This window comes from Lethenteron reissneri, chromosome 43 (genome assembly GCF_015708825.2).
Source record: "Lethenteron reissneri isolate LAM-NWPU_2019-01 chromosome 43, ASM1570882v1, whole genome shotgun sequence".
Classification (NCBI taxonomy): Eukaryota; Metazoa; Chordata; class Hyperoartia; order Petromyzontiformes; family Petromyzontidae; genus Lethenteron; species Lethenteron reissneri.
In genome coordinates this window covers 522,377-537,436 of record NC_083821.1, presented here as the reverse complement: position 1 = coordinate 537,436, position 15,060 = coordinate 522,377, and the positions used below count along the sequence as shown (strand labels likewise).

Genomic DNA, 15,060 nt, shown 5'->3' with positions numbered 1-15,060 from the left:
CGCGCGCGGAGTGACGCGCGGACACCGTTTCCACATCGGCGTCGATTCCACTCTCGCGCCGCGGCGCTTTTGTCGCGAGCTCCCAGCGACGCACAAAGCCGGGGTCACATTCTCCCCCCCACCCCGCGGTGGAAACGATCCCCTCGGGGGGGGGGGGGTGGTGGTGGTGGCCAAAGTAGAAGCGACAGAGTTAGCCCAGTGCTGCTGCCGGCTAAATGGAGGGCGACATCGCGGCCACTAAAATAGGGGCCCCCGTCTGTTCCCTCTGGCGTCGAGACTAAACTGGGTGGTGGAGGCGTGATGTCTCGCGTGCACCGGTTCCATGCCACCTCCCCATTCAAATCTGCAACTCTTCCAAACACTTACATGGGAGTACTGTTTACGGTTGGCGATCGTCGCCCCCTCCTGCGTGACCTTGGCAGGACCCTCCTGGCAAGAGTCGTGAGCCTCGGTGGAGCTTTCCTGGGTCGAGTGCGATGAGAATCACGACGTTTGTTCGATCCTCCCACCTCATCCGACGATTAACATCGACTGTGTCGTGCGCCCCTCTGACCCCCTGACCCCCTGACCCCCTGACCCGGGCCCACCGGAGGTCAGCCGCCGCAGGGCGCGAGCCGCAGCGCCGGCCGTGCCTCTCGCCGTTCCTCTCCCCTCTCTGTCTCTCTCTGTCTCTCCGTCTCTCTCTCTCTCTGTCTCTATCGCAGAGCCGCCACCCAGGAACAAGAGCAGCACATGCAGCGCAACCATCCCGAGCAACATTCGCTGTCAAATATAAACTCCGGACCAGCGCTCCGATGGGTTCTCTCGTTCGGCACGACGTTCCGTCGTCTCGCTCCGAATAAAAAGCTCCCAGCGCGGCGATCGAAACGTCGGACTTGACGTCGAGCATCGCGCGGCACGACCTGAAACACCGTCGCAACGCTCCGCAACAGCACAACCGCAAAAAAACCGTCAGGTTCTCATCGAGATCGTTTATTCAATTGTTTTCATGCCGGGTCATGCTGCGGATGCCCTTTGGGTGGCTTCAGTTTCAGTGACGCCGCCGGCATGGACGTGGTGAAGTCGCGCGCTGAGCTCCACCGCTGTGGCACGAGGACTCCACCCTGCTCGTCCAGGAAGCGCTACTGCTGCTGCTGCTGCCGCAGCTGCTGCCCCGCTGCCGCTTGCTCCAACTTCCTTTCCCACCCCGTACTCCGGCTTTCCGCGTTCGCCGGACTCTCACACTCCACGGCCCAGACTCTCTCTGTGATCTGTGTGTCTCTGTGTGTCTCTGTGTGTCTCTGTGCTCTGTGTGTCTCTGTATGTCTCTGTGTGTCTCTGTGTGTCTCTGTGTGTCTCTGTGCTCTGTGTGTCTCTGTATGTCTCTGTATGTCTCTGTGTGTCTCTGTGTGCCTCTGTGTGTCTCTGTGTGCTCTGTGTGTCTCTGTGCTCTGTGTGTCTCTGTGTGTCTCTGTGTGTCTCTGTGCTCTGTGTGTCTCTCTGTGTGTCTCTGGGCAGTATCTCTGTGTGTCTCTGTGTGTCTCTGTGCTCTGTGTCGCTCTGTGTGTGTCTGTGTGTCTCTGTGTGTCTCTGTGCTCTGTGTGTCTCTGTGTCTCTCTGTGTGTCTCTGGGCGGTGTCTCTCTGTGTGTCTGTGTGTCTCTGTGTGTCTGTGTGTGTCTCTGTGTCGCTCTGTGTGTCTCTGTGCTCTGTGTGTCTCTGTGTCTCTTTGTGTGTCTCTGGGCGGTCTCTCTCTGTGTATCTCTGTGTGTCTCTGTGTGTCTGTGTCTCTCTGTGTGTCTCTGTGTGTCTCTGGGCGGTGTCTCTCCACGCTGGCTCTAGTGGCCGTTGACGCAGCGCGAGCTGTAGAGCAGCTGCACCACCGCTGGGTCCGCCAACGTCGACAAATCCCCAAAGTCCGAGTCGTCCTGCGCGATCTTGCGCAGCAACCGTCTCATGATCTTCCCTGTGGGGAAGATTTATTCAACGGGGAGGGGGAGAGGTGGGGAGGGGTCAACGCTCAAACTCGTCGTTTGCCGAAAAAAAGCCAGCGGTGCCTTTTGTTGCAGCTTGTCGACGAGAGCCGAGAACGAGGGGGGAGACACGCGGTGCACGCGCACCCAAGTCAGCGGGAGAGGCGTTTCCCGCCGCGCCTTACCTGAGCGCGTTTTCGGCAGCGACGGCGCACTCTGGATGAAGTCGGGCGTGGCGATCGGACCGATCCTTTCTCTCACTGCAACACAAACGCGGCGGTCAGACGCTCGCTCGGGCGACACTGCCGAGTGGACGTGACGACGTTCCCAAGCGGGCCCAGCGTGACGACGCCTCCAGCAACAGCGGAGACCATCGATCTCGCTGCCATCTCGCTCAACTCTCCATCCCTCTCCGTCTCCCTCCGTCTCTCTCATCTCTCTCCCTCTGGTCTCCATCTCTATTTATATCGTCTCGCTTTCTCTCTCTCTCTTCCGATTTGTATCCCAACGCCACCTTGTGGCGGCCGGGTTTCAGCCGTTATCCCAGATTTGAGATGAGACGGAAACCCAGGCCATCAGCGCTGCCGCGACCACGTCACACCATTTGCGATTTGACGCAGCCAAACGTAAACAAGCCTGACTGCCGATGAGACCCAGATTGCCGAAACCCATCCAGAGTATGCGAGCTTAAACACATTCTGTTTGATAATACAGGACTGGAAAGCGAATTGGCCAAGGGATTTCAAAAATTGATATTTACACGTGGAGACGCAGAGTGGAGCTGCGTCTGTATCGGCTTTATTTCGTCTGTTTTCAGCGATGGGAGGAAACCAGAGAGCCCATGCGGAGCGTGGAAAACAAACAAACTCCACATGGAGAGGCACCCGAGTTGGGAATGGAACCCAGACGCTTCTTGTCACTGCGTTCCTCTCGAGCTCCCTGTGAGTGGCTCTTAGCGGAGTTGGCGTCTCTCTCGGGGAGGGGAGGGTTTGTCGTTCTCCCCCGACGACGACGACGATACCGTGCACGCGTGTCGGAGCGGGTGACCAGGGCGAAAAAGCGACTGTCGGTCGTGTTGACATCTAATTACGAACCAAACGGACTCAGGGTCGGTGGGTGCGGCACCTCGCTTCTTGAGCTCGGCGGCGAGGCTCGGGTTGAGCTCCAGGCCGTGGTTGAGCGTCACGAAGCAGTAGAGGCTCTCGCCCTTGAGTGCGTGCGGACGCCCCACCACGGCCGCCTCGGCCACGGACCCGTGGGACAGCAGCGCCGACTCCACCTCCGCCGTGCTCAGCAGGTGGCCTGGGATGGAACGGGGGGGGGGGGGGGGTCGACGTGCGATCCCGAGGGGTCGTCCGGGGCGCGAGATGAAGCGTCCAGTCGGAGCGATCGCCCGGCCGTGGCGATCGCGCCGCGGCTGCGATCGAGCGGCTACTGGGAGGAGGTCTCCCCAGGCAGTTGCCATCGATCGACGGCCCGCAGAAGTGGACATCGTAGAGTTGCCTCTGAGATCGTTCCCTAGTGGCCACCGGTCCACGCAGTAAAGGGCGGCACGTTCGCGCCTGCCCCGCGATAGAGGCTCATGCCAGCAAAAGCCAAATCTTAATCTTCAGAGCTGGAATTCAGCTCTGGCCTCTGAGCCACGGGACCACCTCCTCTGGGAAGTGTTTTGTTTGTTTAGGAAGCTCGAGAGCAGCCCGGCTCGTATCTGAGAGGCGACTCGCCGAGCGCTTTTAACTTTCGTCAAAACAACCGCTCGCGACGAAACTCCTCGCGGCTAACGTAGTGAGCGGCCGTGCGGCGTCCGAGCCGCAGAGAGAACGCTGAGGAGGCGCCCGCCGGAGCGAGGAGCTCAGCCGATCATTTGCAGTGGAAGGGAACGGCGACCACGACTCGGCACGCTCACCGGACACGTTCAACATGTCATCTGTGCGGCCCGTGATCCAGTAATATCCGTCTTTATCCCTCCTGCAGCCTGCAATCCACACACAAAGACGCAAAACAAACCCGTTGGGGCAAGTGCGAGCACCTACGAAGTCCGGCACGGCACAACGAGGGGGTGGGTGGCCAGCACCACGTCTCTTCAGTGCCGATGTCCACGCACAGCGAGAGGTACTTATTGTAAGGCCGAGGGGATGCGCAGGACCGATTCCGATGTTTGCCGCTCGTATCGGCCACGGCGCGGAACCCAAACCGGAGTGGCGGGTTTTTTGTATCGCGGCGCGCCGTCGACGGCCGCGTCACGCACCGTCCCCCGTCGCGTACCGTCCCCCGTCGCGTACCGTCCCCCGTTGCGTAGTAACCGGGGAACTTCCCGAAGTACGTCGCCTCCAGCCGCTCGTGGTCGCCGAACAGCGTGCGCAGGATCCCTGGCCACGGCCGCTTGAACACCTGCGGGGGACGCACGCGCGCGCTGTGTGTGTCCGCCGCCACCGGACGAACGCCCGCCCGCCCCGCGCGGCCGGCGCCTCGTCGCGCCGACGGGGGTTGCCTCACCAGGAAGCCCTCGGCCTCGCCCGCCAGCTCCTCCCCGCGCTCGTCCAGGATCGCCGGCTCCACGCCGAAGAACGGCAGCGTCTGGACAGGACGCGGACGCCGCCGGGACACGGCGGCGTCGTCGCAGGGGAGCGGAGGGCACGGGAGGGGGGTGGGGAGCGGAGGGGACAGAGGCGGGGAGCGGAGATGAAGCGCGAGCGTCACGACGCGACGTCGCGACCGCGGTGATGCGGGTGCCGTGTCCGCGCGTCGCCGGCGCCGCGATGCTCACCGCGGAGCCCGGCTTGAGCGGCGTGGCGCCCGGGAGCGGCGTCAGCACGTGCCCTCCCTGCAGACGCACGCAGGGGACGTCCGGTCAGGAGAGGGATTCCAAGGGATTCGATTTTATAGAGATGCAGCGTTGACATCGGCCTCGTGCGCAGGATTGTGGCATCGCGAGGCCGTGAGAGACGGCAGTGGATTTGGGAGGCCTTCATCCAGCGGCGGATCGATCGCAGCTGCTGTCGAGGATGATGATGGCAGTGGCGGGTCACGCGCCGCAGTGCCACGGGGCCGTGGCGGAGGCATCTCGACCGGCCGTGCGACGGTGTCACCGGCACCGTCGCCACCGACAGCAACTTTGAGACGGAGTTTTAAATCCCTATTGCTGAGCAGAGGCTCAAAACGCCACGCGGTCAGCAACAAACAGCACTGTTAGAGTTGTAATTGATAAGAGTTCACCCGGGTTTTTCAATTGAGCAATGTTACTGTAAAGGGCTGGGAGAGAGGCGACGATGGGAAGACGGAATTCCACAGTGCAGCAGTGCAAGGGAAGAAGCAGCAAGAGCAGTGTGGTGACCTGCAGTGTGGTGAGTGGGTGGTGAGTGAGTGGTGAGTGGGTGGTGGGTGGGTGGTGAGTGGGTGGTGAGTGGGTGGTGAGTGAGTGGTGAGTGAGTGAGTGAGTGGGTGGTGAGTGGATGGTGAGTGGGTGGTGAGTGGGTGGTGAGTGAATGGGGGAGTGACTGGGTTGTTGTGACCTGCAGTGTGGTGAGTGGGTGGTGAGTGAATGGTGAGTGGGTGGTGAGTGGGTGGGTGGGGGAGTGAGTGGGTAGTTGTGACCTGCAGTGTGGTGAGTGGGTGGTGAGTGAGTGGTGAGTGAATGGGGGAGGGAGTGGGTAGTTGTGACCTGCAGTGTGGTGAGTGAATGGCTGAGTGAGTGGTGAGTGGGTGGTGAGTGAGTGGGTGGTGAGTGAGTGGGTGGTGAGTGAATGGCTGAGTGAGTGGTGAGTGGGTGGTGAGTGGGTGGGTAGTTGTGACCTGCAGTGTGGTGAGTGAATGGCTGAGTGAATGGTGAGTGAATGGCTGAGTGAATGGCTGAGTGAGTGGTGAGTGGGTGGTGAGTGAGTGAGTGAGTGGTGAGTGGGTGGCTGAGTGAGTGCGGCGGCGCGAGCGTACGGTCTCCGTCTGCCAGAACGTGTCGACGATGGGGCAGCGGCCGCCTCCGACGACGCCGTGGAGCCAGCGCCACGCCTCGGGGTTGATGGGCTCCCCGACGGTGCCCAGCACTCGCAGGGAGCTGCGGCTGTGTCTGTCTCGCGAGAGAGGCGGGGTGGGGGTGGGGGGGCGCTCCGACAACCACCTCGCGCAGTGACACGGCGCTGAGGAGAGGGCAGAGAGTGCTCGGTGATGTGCCCAAGGAACGACGCCGCCGCGAAGACAGAGTGACGAAATCAGGCCGTGTGCAGGTGACGGTAGATTGTAACGTCGCAAGAGCGCTAGTGAGGACTTCGTACAGGATTAGGGTTATGGTGAGCGGAGAGGGTTATGAGGTGAGGTTAGGAGGTAGCGTTAGAAGGATTCGGTGAATTCTTGAGAATTCTGGATATTTGTTGGGAATTATTTCAAAGTGCTGCAAGGAAAATCGTAAAATAAACAACTTTCCGCACAAGGTTGAAAGTGGCACTGCTAACAAGATCATGGTTGTGGCGATGGTGACGACGATGATGGATGTATGGATCAATGATGATGATTATAACGAAGATGATGATGCAGGCAATGGATGCTGCTGCCAATGGCGGCGACGGAGCGCGACCCACTTGAGCACAAAGGCGTCTCCGTGCTTCATGAGGAGCCGGATGGCGGTGGGCGCCGTGTAGAATTTGCTCACCGCGTACTTCTCCACCGTCTGCCAGAACCGCCCCGCGTCCGGGAACGTCGGGATGCCTTCGAACTGCGGGGCAACACGGCGGCGGCGGCGGCACTCGCGTTAATCTCCGCCGCATCCCCGACACACCGACCCGGGCCCAACCCGCTGAGCGTCGATGCATGGTGAACTTCTTTCGCACCGTATGTAGCCAACCATGGCTCATCGTAGGTGCGAACCGAGGCTTCGTGAGGTCAGCTGTGCGTTCTGGCCGATCTTGTCACAAGCACGGCACGTGCACACGAGGTCCCCCTCTGGCCGTGCGGACAGCCGGGGCAGTATCCGTTAGCGAGCACCTCTTAAGGTTGGGGATCGGCACACGAGGGGCTGGTGTGACCAGCACCACGCCCGGCCGCCTTTGTCTCCCTAAATGCTGCTATTATAACACCACGGTTATTACTTAGTCGACCTTGGGGAGGTTCAGGGCCGGTTCTGATTTGTGCTCTAACTGCCGTGCCACCGACGTAGCGGCGCCAGCGTAACTTCCTCCACAACTAAAAGCACCGCCTTGCATCTCGCAAGGCGGTGCTTTTAGTCTCGTTCAGGGGACCCCCGGTGGCAGCTGTCCCTGTGCGACGCAAGGCGAATGCAGCGCCGTCTCGAGCAAAGAGCCAATGAAGCAGGAGAGCAGGGAGGTTGGGAGTCGAACCAGCACGCTCGTGACGCCGTTGGCCAGGGGTCCGTAGACGATGTAGGAGTGGCCGGTGATCCAGCCGATGTCGGCCGTGCACCAGTACACGTCCTGCGGCCGAATGTCGAACACGAGCTTGTGCGTGGTGGCCACGAAGAGCAGGTAGCCCGCGGTCGTGTGGAGCACCCCCTGCGGAAGACGTCGCGACGACGTCACCGGGATCCTTACAGTTCGAGGACACACTTCCAACGGGCGCAAACAATATTTAACCAGCGTAGCAGCGCAGGAAGACGCATCAATTCGACCCACAGAAACGGATATCGCAAAGCTACCCCTGAGACCCCTTCGAGTGACCTCTGTTCCACACAGCAGCAGCAGCACTTGCCAACAAGGCTCAACAACGCCCAGCGGCCAGCAACAAAAGCACGATTGAAGGTTGAATCGATAAGAGTTCACGGGTTTCTTGAATTAAGCAAGCAAATAAGACATTGAGGAAGAAGACGGCGGGGAAACTGCGTGACTGCGACGCGTGGGCCCGAGTTTCACCGCGAAACCCGGCGCGTGGGGGCACCACCTTGGGCTTGCCGGTGGAGCCGCTGGTGTAGAGGACAAAGAGCGGGTCTTCGGCGTCGCACCACGCGGGCTCGCACGTGGTGCTCGCCCCGAGCATCAGCTCGTGCCACCAGCTGTCCCGTCCGCTCGTCCACGGCACCTGGGTGAGGCAGCACGGAACCCCGCGCCCCGTCACGATCGCCCGTCGTCTTCCTCGCCCCGTTAGTTCGTCGGTGGAGGAGGCGGCGGCTGCTGAACCGCCGCGCTGGCCTCTCATTGTCTACGCGCTCAAACCCCGGTCGATTTCAGTTGACGCGCGTCCGATTTACGCATCCGCAAGATCACCTTCCCCCTCCTGCTTTAGGCGCAGCCAGAGTGAATTCGCTGTAACCATGACGACTCTACGCTCACTGGTCACGGCATTAAATTTCCAGCACATTGTCGGAGCGCGAGGCTATCACGGAGGGTGTGACGTCCGCAGTCGTTTCGCAGAAGGAGGCGACGTTGCCATGTGGCTTTACCCAAATTCGGCCATTTACGATGATGCCAACACGAGATCGGGGTTGATGCACCCGCAACATCAACCGGGGTGGTAGCGACGCGAAGTCTGCGAAGTCTGCCGCCGCGTGTGTGGACCGTGGCGTGAGCGTGAGCACGTCGGCGGCCCAGCGGGGCGGCGAGCTCACCACGGGGGCCTCGCTCGCCACTCCACTCTGCTGCTCGCCGAGCCTCCTCACCACGATGCAGTGCTCCACCTTCACGTCGTCCCTGCGAGCCCCCAGGGAGACGCCGACTCCGCTTAAAGCCACTCACCTGGAGCCCAGAGGGACCCAGTGACAAGAATTCCCTGGGTTCGATTCCCACCTCGGGAGCCTTGCTGTGTGGAGTCTGCACGCTCTCCTCCTGCTCTGCGTGGGTTCCCTCCGGGTTCTCCGGCTTCCTCCCACAGCTCACATACAGTGTGACTGGTAGTGGTCAAACATCCCAATGTGTGACATCCCAATGTTAACAATTATCCTGCAAATTTCTAAAAGCTTGGCAGGAGCCAGCCGAAAGAGAGCCTTGAGACGCAGTGAGGCTTTCCCGGGTAAACAAACACACATTAATTCATAAATAGGCACACGGGAGCCCTCGGATCTGGTGATGTCGCGGCGGCGGAGCCAACCGTGACCCAGCGAGGTTCACCGGCGGTGGCGGCACGGAGCGCCGAGTAGCTCCACGGGTGCTGGGTCCACGGACGACGTGTCGGGCGCGTCGGATAACATCTCAAATTCACATATGAACAAATTTAGCGAGCTAATTCACATAAACAAGCTCATTCATATCTCCCCTCCACATTGCCTGCATCTCTCTTATCCAGCTCCGTCCACCACTAGTCTATGCTGGGCTCATCTCCTCTGCCTGTCATGGGAGCAGCGTCAGAGCGCCGCACGCGCCACTCACTCCTCCGCGTTCTTCTTCAAGGCCTCGTCTGCGATCTCTTTCAGGTTGATCGACTTGTCCCCGCGATGGAATCCATCTGGATGCACGCACACACACACACACATGCAAAGATCCCCCGTATAACCGCGATCAGACGCTTTGGGCAAGTGCTGTTAGCGAGCACCTATGAAGGCCGGCACGGTACACGAGGAGGTGGGTGGCCAGCACTACGCCCGGCTGCTTTTGTCTCCCCGGTGCTGATGTTTTTGCACTGCGTCAGATACTGTACTCCCTTAAAGGCTGAGTCGACCTCGAGGAGGCCCAAGACAGGTTTAGGTATTTGTCATAAACGGGAGTCGCGGGTCACCTTGCTTCTCATCGCGGTATGCTAATCACTGCGCCACCACTCCCCCAACACACACACATACAACAATCGCCATTCGCCACTAAGTGGCGGTGACGTCACCACGACGCTCGTGCCAGGCTACGTGCACTTTAAGGCCACGTGAAGTATCCAACGCCCGCTGGCAGGAGGTCACGGGACAGACCCAGGTGCCATGGGTTGACTTGAGATGACTGGCCGATGCACCATACACCACACATGCACACACACACGTACACACGCACACGTCCGACGATGCACATTCGCCAATGATGGCCTTGGAGCTCATCACTCGCGACGCCACGGGGGAGTCTTCTTGCTCGTTTCGTAATCTCAGCAGGCCCAGCAGCAGCAGCGGCAGCAGCAGCAGCAGCAGCAGCGGCAGCGGCAGCAGCGGCAGCGGCAGCAGCAGCGGCAGCAGCAGGAGCGGCAGCGGCGGCAGCAGCGGCAGCAGCAGCGGCAGCAGCAGCGGCAGCAACGGCAGCAGCAGCAGCGGCAGCGACAGCAGCAGCAGCAACAGCAGCGGCGGCGGCAGCAGCGGCAGCAGCAGCGGCAGCGCCGTCGCTGCCGCCTGGCCCACCGCATCGTAGTTCTTGGCTCCCCACGGTAAACGCTGCTGGAGCCGTTCTGCGTTGCGCTCATCAAAAACCTCTCCGTTTTCGATCCTCGTTTTAATTCTCGCAGCAGTCTCTGGGCAATCACTCACCATCCTGGGCGCGTGCTAATTACCGGAAAACTCGCGAAGGCGAGAAGCCAGAGTTGATGAATTGCATTTCCACCGCCCGAAGGTCGGGTCGGAGTTACGAGAGAGCGCGAGTATAAATCCACGAGACGTCGGCCAGAGCGAGCGGATCACTCGGGCACCTGTCGCCCGGATCGTGTTGACGCAGAGCGGCCGCCTCCTGTCATCTTACAAACAGGGCCCCGGGGTGGGGGGGGGGGGCGCGGGGCCTCTGCTCCGTGACCCCCCCGGTCGCAGCCTCGGCCCTCCCGCCGGGCGCGTGCTGGTGACGCCGGGCGAGGCGACGTCTGGCACGCGGTGGCCGGGCGGCAGAGCGAGCGGCTCGAGGTCGCGAGGTCACGAGGTCGCCAGCGGCTCGAGGTCGCGAGGTCGCGAGGTCACATCCCAGGTTGGGGGGTTGACTCAGCCCATCATCATCTCTCCAGGGACAATGATATGAATACCACGTTATGAGGAAGTCAGCATTGGTCGTCCTACGGACAGACCAGCCCCTGCCATAGGCACGAGGAATTTCCACCACCAGCTCAGGACATCCCTTTGACCGGCATCTCTACGCCGTGCGTGCGACGTGCGAGTGGAGCCGTGGGCCCGGCGACTCACCGGCCGTGATCAGGAGGCGGCACTGCGAGTCCGCGATGCGGTCGTGGAGAGCGTCCGCAGAGAACCCCGCAAACTTCGCACAGACGACACGGAAACCAAAAACAGAGACATGGTCGTCTGTCGCTCGTTAGAGCGCACGTCCACCGCATGGCCCTCTCACACACGGTGTCACCACTGCACCCGCCGTGGCCCAGTGAGTGTGGTGTGTGAGTGACTGTGGTGAATGACTGTGGTGAGTGTGGTGAGTGAGTGTGTTCAGTGAGTGTGGTGAGTGAGTGTGGTGAGCGAGTGTGGTGAGTGAGTGTGGTGAGTGAGTGAGTGAGTGTGGTGAGTGAGTGTGGTGAGTGAGTGTGGTGAGTGAGTGTGGTGAGTGAGTGAGTGTGGTGAGTGTGGTGAGTGAGTGTGGTGAGTGAGTGTGGTGAGTGAGTGTGGTGAGTGTGGTGAGTGAGTGTGGTGAGTGAGTGTGGTGAGTGGCCGTGGCGATGAGTGGGATAACAAACCACGACGGAGTGCACGGCGCCCAGCCTGGCGCAGGCGAGCATGGCCACCACCAACTCCAGCACCATGGGGAGGTACACGGCGACGCGGTCGCCCTTCCGTACGCCTGGAGCAGCGCACAGCAGTGGAGCAGCGCACAGCAGTGGAGCAGCGCACAGCAGTGGAGCAGCGCACAGCAGTGGAGCAGCGCACAGCAGTGGAGCAGCGCACAGCAGTGGATCAGCGCACAGCAGTGAAGCAGCGCACAGCAGTGGAGCAGCGCACAGCAGTGGAGCAGCGCACAGCAGTGGAGCAGCGCACAGCAGTGGAGCAGCGCACAGCAGTGGAGCAGCGCACAGCAGTGGAGCAGCGCACAGCAGTGAATCACTGCCACGCGATACCGCTCACCACAGCGGCACGCTCCGTATAAACACCGTCTCGTAGCACCGCACCCTTCACCACAGCACCAAGAGTTGCTCTCCGTTGACCCAAACGAAGTCATCGATCAATGTCGCAGTGCAGTGCCGAAATGAACAAATCGAGGAGCGCCGCTCCGACAGGTTACCTTTGGCAAGCAGAACGTTGGAAAACTTGCAGACCTCGGCGAGGAGTTCGGCGTAGGTGATCTGTGAGCTCTCGTCAGGGCGATTGCCTTCCCTGAAAGACACGCGCGGAGGTTCGAATGGGCCTCGAGTCGGCCCCGTGCCGAGTCAGCGAGGCCACGAGCAGTGACGGATTATTATCCCAGTAGCAGCTGTGTAACTACGTGTAGCAGCTGCTACACGTAGTTACACAGCTGCTACACGTAGTTACACAGCTGCTACACGTGTAGCAGTTGCTACACGTGTAGTAGCTACACGTGTAGTAGCTACACGTGTAGTAGCTACACGTGTAGTAGCTACACGTGTAGTAGCTACACGTGTAGTAGCTACACGTGTAGTAGCTACACGTGTAGTAGCTACACGTGTAGTAGCTACACGTGTAGTAGCTACACGTGTAGTAGCTACACGTGTAGTAGCTACACGTGTAGTAGCTACACGTGTAGTAGCTACACGTGTAGTAGCTACGGGCCCCGCACTTTCAAGGGCCCTGCGGTAAATGCTTTCAAGCTATCAATTCCGGTTCAGTGATTCTGCACTTGCTCTATTACCATAGTACTATACTGCCTTCAACTTTTATGAACGGCTGGGCGTTTAAGGTTAGCGATTTGTCGTATTATCTGGCTGTATAGCAAATGCAAAAATACAATTATTTTACTATGCAAGTAAAACAATTGTGTTTTAATATTCATGGTTTTTATTTATTTATGGCCCCTTTATAAAAACAAATGGTACAGGCCCCGCACTCGCGTCATCCGGCACTGGCCGCGAGATCGGCGCTGCCAAGCCCGACGCGGCCCTAAAACCACGCCATTCCACGCAGCGCGGCATGGCGTGGCGGGCGGCTCCTCACTCCACGTGCCGCTCGGAACTTCTCCCCCCAACTGAATTCGTACGAATACTCGGGAAGTGCCCCGGCACGTGGAGCGAAGCGTCGGACGCGGTGCCGAACATCACGCGGCACGACCTGGAAACGCATCGTAGAGCTGAGCACCGCAACTACTTACTGGACGGTTTGCACCTTAGGTGACACATGCTGCTCGTGTCCACCACGAGCAGTGTCCACCCCAGGCAGACTCTAACCATAGGCAGTGTCCACCGCGGGAATAACTCTTGGTGTTGCTATTAGACAAACTACTGATGTATTGTCATGCTCGGTGAAAGCTCCACATCACGTTGGGGTCTTTGCCTCTTCCTACCAACCAATATTCGAGGTCAAACGCCCCACGGGGTGCCCCAGTTTGAAAAGCTGCCGCGGCGACCTCGCTATCGCCTTCGTATCGAGATCCCATCGAGACCTGGAGCCGACGGCGCCGCGTCTGGGAGGGACATCAATTGTAGCGACAGCAGCTGGCGAGGCTGGGGTACAAAGAGGATCCATTTGGCTGGCAACGCTGCTGAAGGTTAAAATGAACAACAATAAACAGGTAAACAACCTCGCACCGCTTTTATCTTCGACCTGCGGGAGGTCGCGACTGCGGGGCCACGTGGGCAGTGCGGCACCAACCACCGCACCACGACGCGCCGTGAGCTTCACTCGCAGTGGACATTAACCCCCCCCCACCCCTGATGTGACTCGCAAGAGTTGGCCATCGTGTACCGGTGTCAGGGGCCCGCCGAAATTCGCCTTATTCTAAAACCGCGCCGCAAATCGCTCAATTATACTCACGGCAGCAGCAGCAGCAGTATCAATCATGGCCCTCTACTGCCAGCACACTCATACCCCAGGGCTCACCCCTTGCAACTGAGACTCTAACCCCGGCCTCTTGACTTCTCTCTCACCTCGTTCAACAGAACGGCACCGACAGAACAACACAAACATCGACATCGCCCTGCGCCGTGCCGAGAACGCGACGTCAGGGCGACCTCGGGCGGTGCGTCCGCGTACCAGTAGAAGGCCACGCGGCCCCCGAGTCCCTTCTGCAGCACGTTCCTGTCCAGGAGGTTGTAGCAGACGTTCGTCAGCCCCCCGGCGAACCACTCGACGAACACGCGGCCGCGCCGCACGTCGAAGTTGTAGCTGAGGACGTCCTCCTGCGGCGGCCATCGCTCCCAGTGGAACTCCCTCGCGATCTCCTTCCAAAACTCTGGCGCAGATGGTGGGCAAATCACCACCTTCAGCAGGCGGTGGGGAGGCATCGTCCGCGATACAACATCAAGCGCATAAGAATAGGTGTTACCCTTTCTGGCAATAAAACAGTTGCGTTGAGATGTTAAAACACCAAACTGAAACCTTGTGCAAGAAATCTTGTCTGCATTAACCACATAGACTTGTGGTGAACATGCAAACAAAACTAAAAAATACGCTCTGGTAGTATATGATGCATTGTCTTTGAAACTGATTGGTCCACACCAGAGGCAGCTTGAGGGTGAGTGGGTGAGCGAGGGTGATCGAGGGTGAGTGGGTGGGTGAGCGAGGGTGAGTGGGTGGGTGAGCGAGGGTGAGTGAGTGGGTGAGCGAGCGAGGGTGAGTGGGTGGGTGAGCGAGGGTGAGTGGGTGGGTGAGCGAGGGTGAGTGGGTGGGTGAGCGAGGGTGAGTGAGTGGGTGAGCGAGCGAGGGTGAGTGGGTGGGTTAGCGAGGGTGAGCGAGGGTGGGTGGGTGAGCGAGGGTGAGTGGGTGGGTGAGCGAGGGTGAGTGGGTGAGCGAGGGTGAGTGGGTGCGAGGGTGAGTGAGTGGGTGGGTGAGCGGCTCGCCGTCGTCCAGTCTGTTACCTCCCGCACTCGGCTGTTGGATGGACCTCGCGTACAGCTCGGCGTACTGCCCCAGGCTGCGCACGTGGGCGCCTCGAGACAGCGCGGTGGGGGGGGGCACCACCTCGTCCGGGTCCATGGTCTGTGTGTGATGGGGGGGGCACCACCACCGGGGAGAGGAGCACGAGGAGGATCACCGCGAGACGCGCCACGCAGTCGCTAATAACCGGCAGCACCTCCTCGGTCCCCCCACCCCCCTACGAGGGCACGGGGGGTGGGGGGGTATGTGGGGTTATGGCGAGTGGCCACTGGGGTAGCCCTCCACGGCGTCACGCG

At 60.2% G+C, this 15,060-nt stretch overlaps 1 protein-coding gene across 4 annotated transcripts; it reads right to left on the bottom strand.

The window, feature by feature from the left end:
• Positions 1–951: 951 nt before the first annotated feature.
• Positions 952–15,060, bottom strand: LOC133353299 (acetyl-coenzyme A synthetase, cytoplasmic-like). Of its 4 annotated transcripts, none has more exons than XM_061569421.1 (18): positions 14,746–15,059; positions 13,922–14,120; positions 12,000–12,091; positions 11,458–11,561; positions 10,958–11,030; positions 9,255–9,330; positions 8,498–8,579; positions 7,834–7,971; positions 7,278–7,448; positions 6,593–6,655; positions 5,881–6,013; positions 4,718–4,774; positions 4,447–4,527; positions 4,216–4,341; positions 3,857–3,925; positions 3,076–3,252; positions 2,136–2,210; positions 952–1,943 (listed from the first exon to the last, which is right to left on the bottom strand). In XM_061569421.1, the coding sequence occupies exons 1-18, from the start codon at positions 14,861–14,863 to the stop codon at positions 1,816–1,818; spliced, it is 1,962 nt and encodes a 653-aa protein (XP_061425405.1). In that variant the 5' UTR covers positions 14,864–15,059; the 3' UTR covers positions 952–1,815. The 4 variants fall into 4 exon arrangements, 3 of the variants coding, with proteins under 3 accessions (XP_061425405.1, XP_061425404.1, XP_061425406.1); XM_061569420.1 differs by having other exon boundaries at positions 4,233–4,341; positions 6,522–6,655; positions 14,746–15,058; XR_009756356.1 differs by lacking the exons at positions 952–1,943; positions 2,136–2,210 and having other exon boundaries at positions 3,078–3,252; positions 4,199–4,341; positions 6,522–6,655; positions 14,746–15,060.

Excerpts from the sequence above, each read along its gene's own strand:
- LOC133353299 (XM_061569420.1), bottom strand. The coding sequence starts at position 14,863 with ATGGACCCGGACGAGGTGGTGCCCCCCCCCACCGCGCTGTCTCGAGGC. Across the intron at positions 12,092-13,921 it reads GGCCGCGTGGCCTTCTACTG|GGAAGGCAATCGCCCTGACG; the intron begins GTACGCGGACGC and ends CGTGTCTTTCAG. Across the intron at positions 11,031-11,457 it reads GCGCCGTGCACTCCGTCGTG|TTTGCGGGGTTCTCTGCGGA; the intron begins GTTTGTTATCCC and ends GTCTGTGCGAAG.